Source organism: Buceros rhinoceros, unplaced genomic scaffold, assembly GCF_000710305.1.
Source record: "Buceros rhinoceros silvestris isolate BGI_N320 unplaced genomic scaffold, ASM71030v1 scaffold31902, whole genome shotgun sequence".
Lineage (NCBI taxonomy): Eukaryota > Metazoa > Chordata > Aves > Bucerotiformes > Bucerotidae > Buceros > Buceros rhinoceros.
The window spans coordinates 1-872 of record NW_010397660.1 but is presented as its reverse complement, the minus strand read 5'-3'; the positions used below and the strand labels follow the sequence as shown (position 1 = coordinate 872).

The window sequence follows — 872 nt, the reverse complement described above, 5'->3', positions numbered from 1 at the left end:
TCCCCAGCCTCCTCCTCTTCCCCCCCTGCAGCATCCCCACCCTCCTGGGCTCCCGGGAGGTCAAACGCTGCCTCTTCCAGCAGCACCCTCTTCCCTTCTCTGTCCTCGTCCAACTCCAGGCTCTCCTCCGACACCTTCTTGCGCTTCCCACCTTGAAGCGCAGACTCAGCCACGTCCCCAGTGGCAACTGGCTGCTTGCTGAAGCACCAGTTCAGTTTTCTTCGCCCCTCTGGTTTGTCCTGGGCAATTTTCTGGCACAGGCACCTCAGCTGCTGCTGGCATGTGGAAGACAAGGGAGCAGGAGGTGGGGAGCGCTCCGCTGCGCTTCGTCCTTGCCTGAGCAGGTCCCCCAGTGTCCGCACCCAGGGATCCACGTGGGAATCCTGCCCCACGGCCTGGAGCAGCCAGTCAAGGCAGCCAGCCGGCACAGTGTCTTGGACCACGAGGAGCAGGGAGAAGAGGTTTCTCTGGCACATGACTGGGAGCAGCAGCAGCCGTGGCTTGCTGGAAAAGCAGGCGGGAAGGGAGAGGTGATGGGTCAGAGCAAATTCCCCAGTCCTTGTTGCCAACTTGACCGCAGAGCCACCTCTGATAGGAATGGGAACTGAGAGGAGGCAGCAAACACCTTCACCGGCTTTCGCAGACACAAGCTGCAGGACCAGCAGGTCCCTGCTACAACCCCTCCTATACAGACCAGTGCGCTGGGGAGGAAGAGGATGCCCAAACTGGGCACCCGATGCACCAAACCACCCCGAAATCAGCCAGTTTGGGGAACGCAGTGACTCACCCAGCCAGGGTCCCCTCTGGCCCCTCCAGCGCAGGCTCCTGGGCACACAGGGCTGTGGCAAAGGCCTGCCAAGGAAACGCCTGCC

The 872-nt window shown here is 62.0% G+C and overlaps 1 protein-coding gene across 1 annotated transcript in view; it reads right to left on the bottom strand.

Annotated features, from left to right (window-relative positions):
- The window catches only part of FANCE (Fanconi anemia, complementation group E), a gene marked incomplete at its 5' end in the record, with an annotated part of 3,954 nt that extends 3,093 nt beyond the window's left edge, over positions 1-861 (bottom strand). The window contains 2 exons of the mRNA XM_010146345.1: positions 40-504; positions 788-861. Coding sequence (XP_010144647.1) covers positions 40-504; positions 788-861 — 539 coding nt within the window. The remainder of the gene's footprint in view (positions 1-39; positions 505-787) is intronic.
- Positions 862-872: the final 11 nt, after the last annotated feature.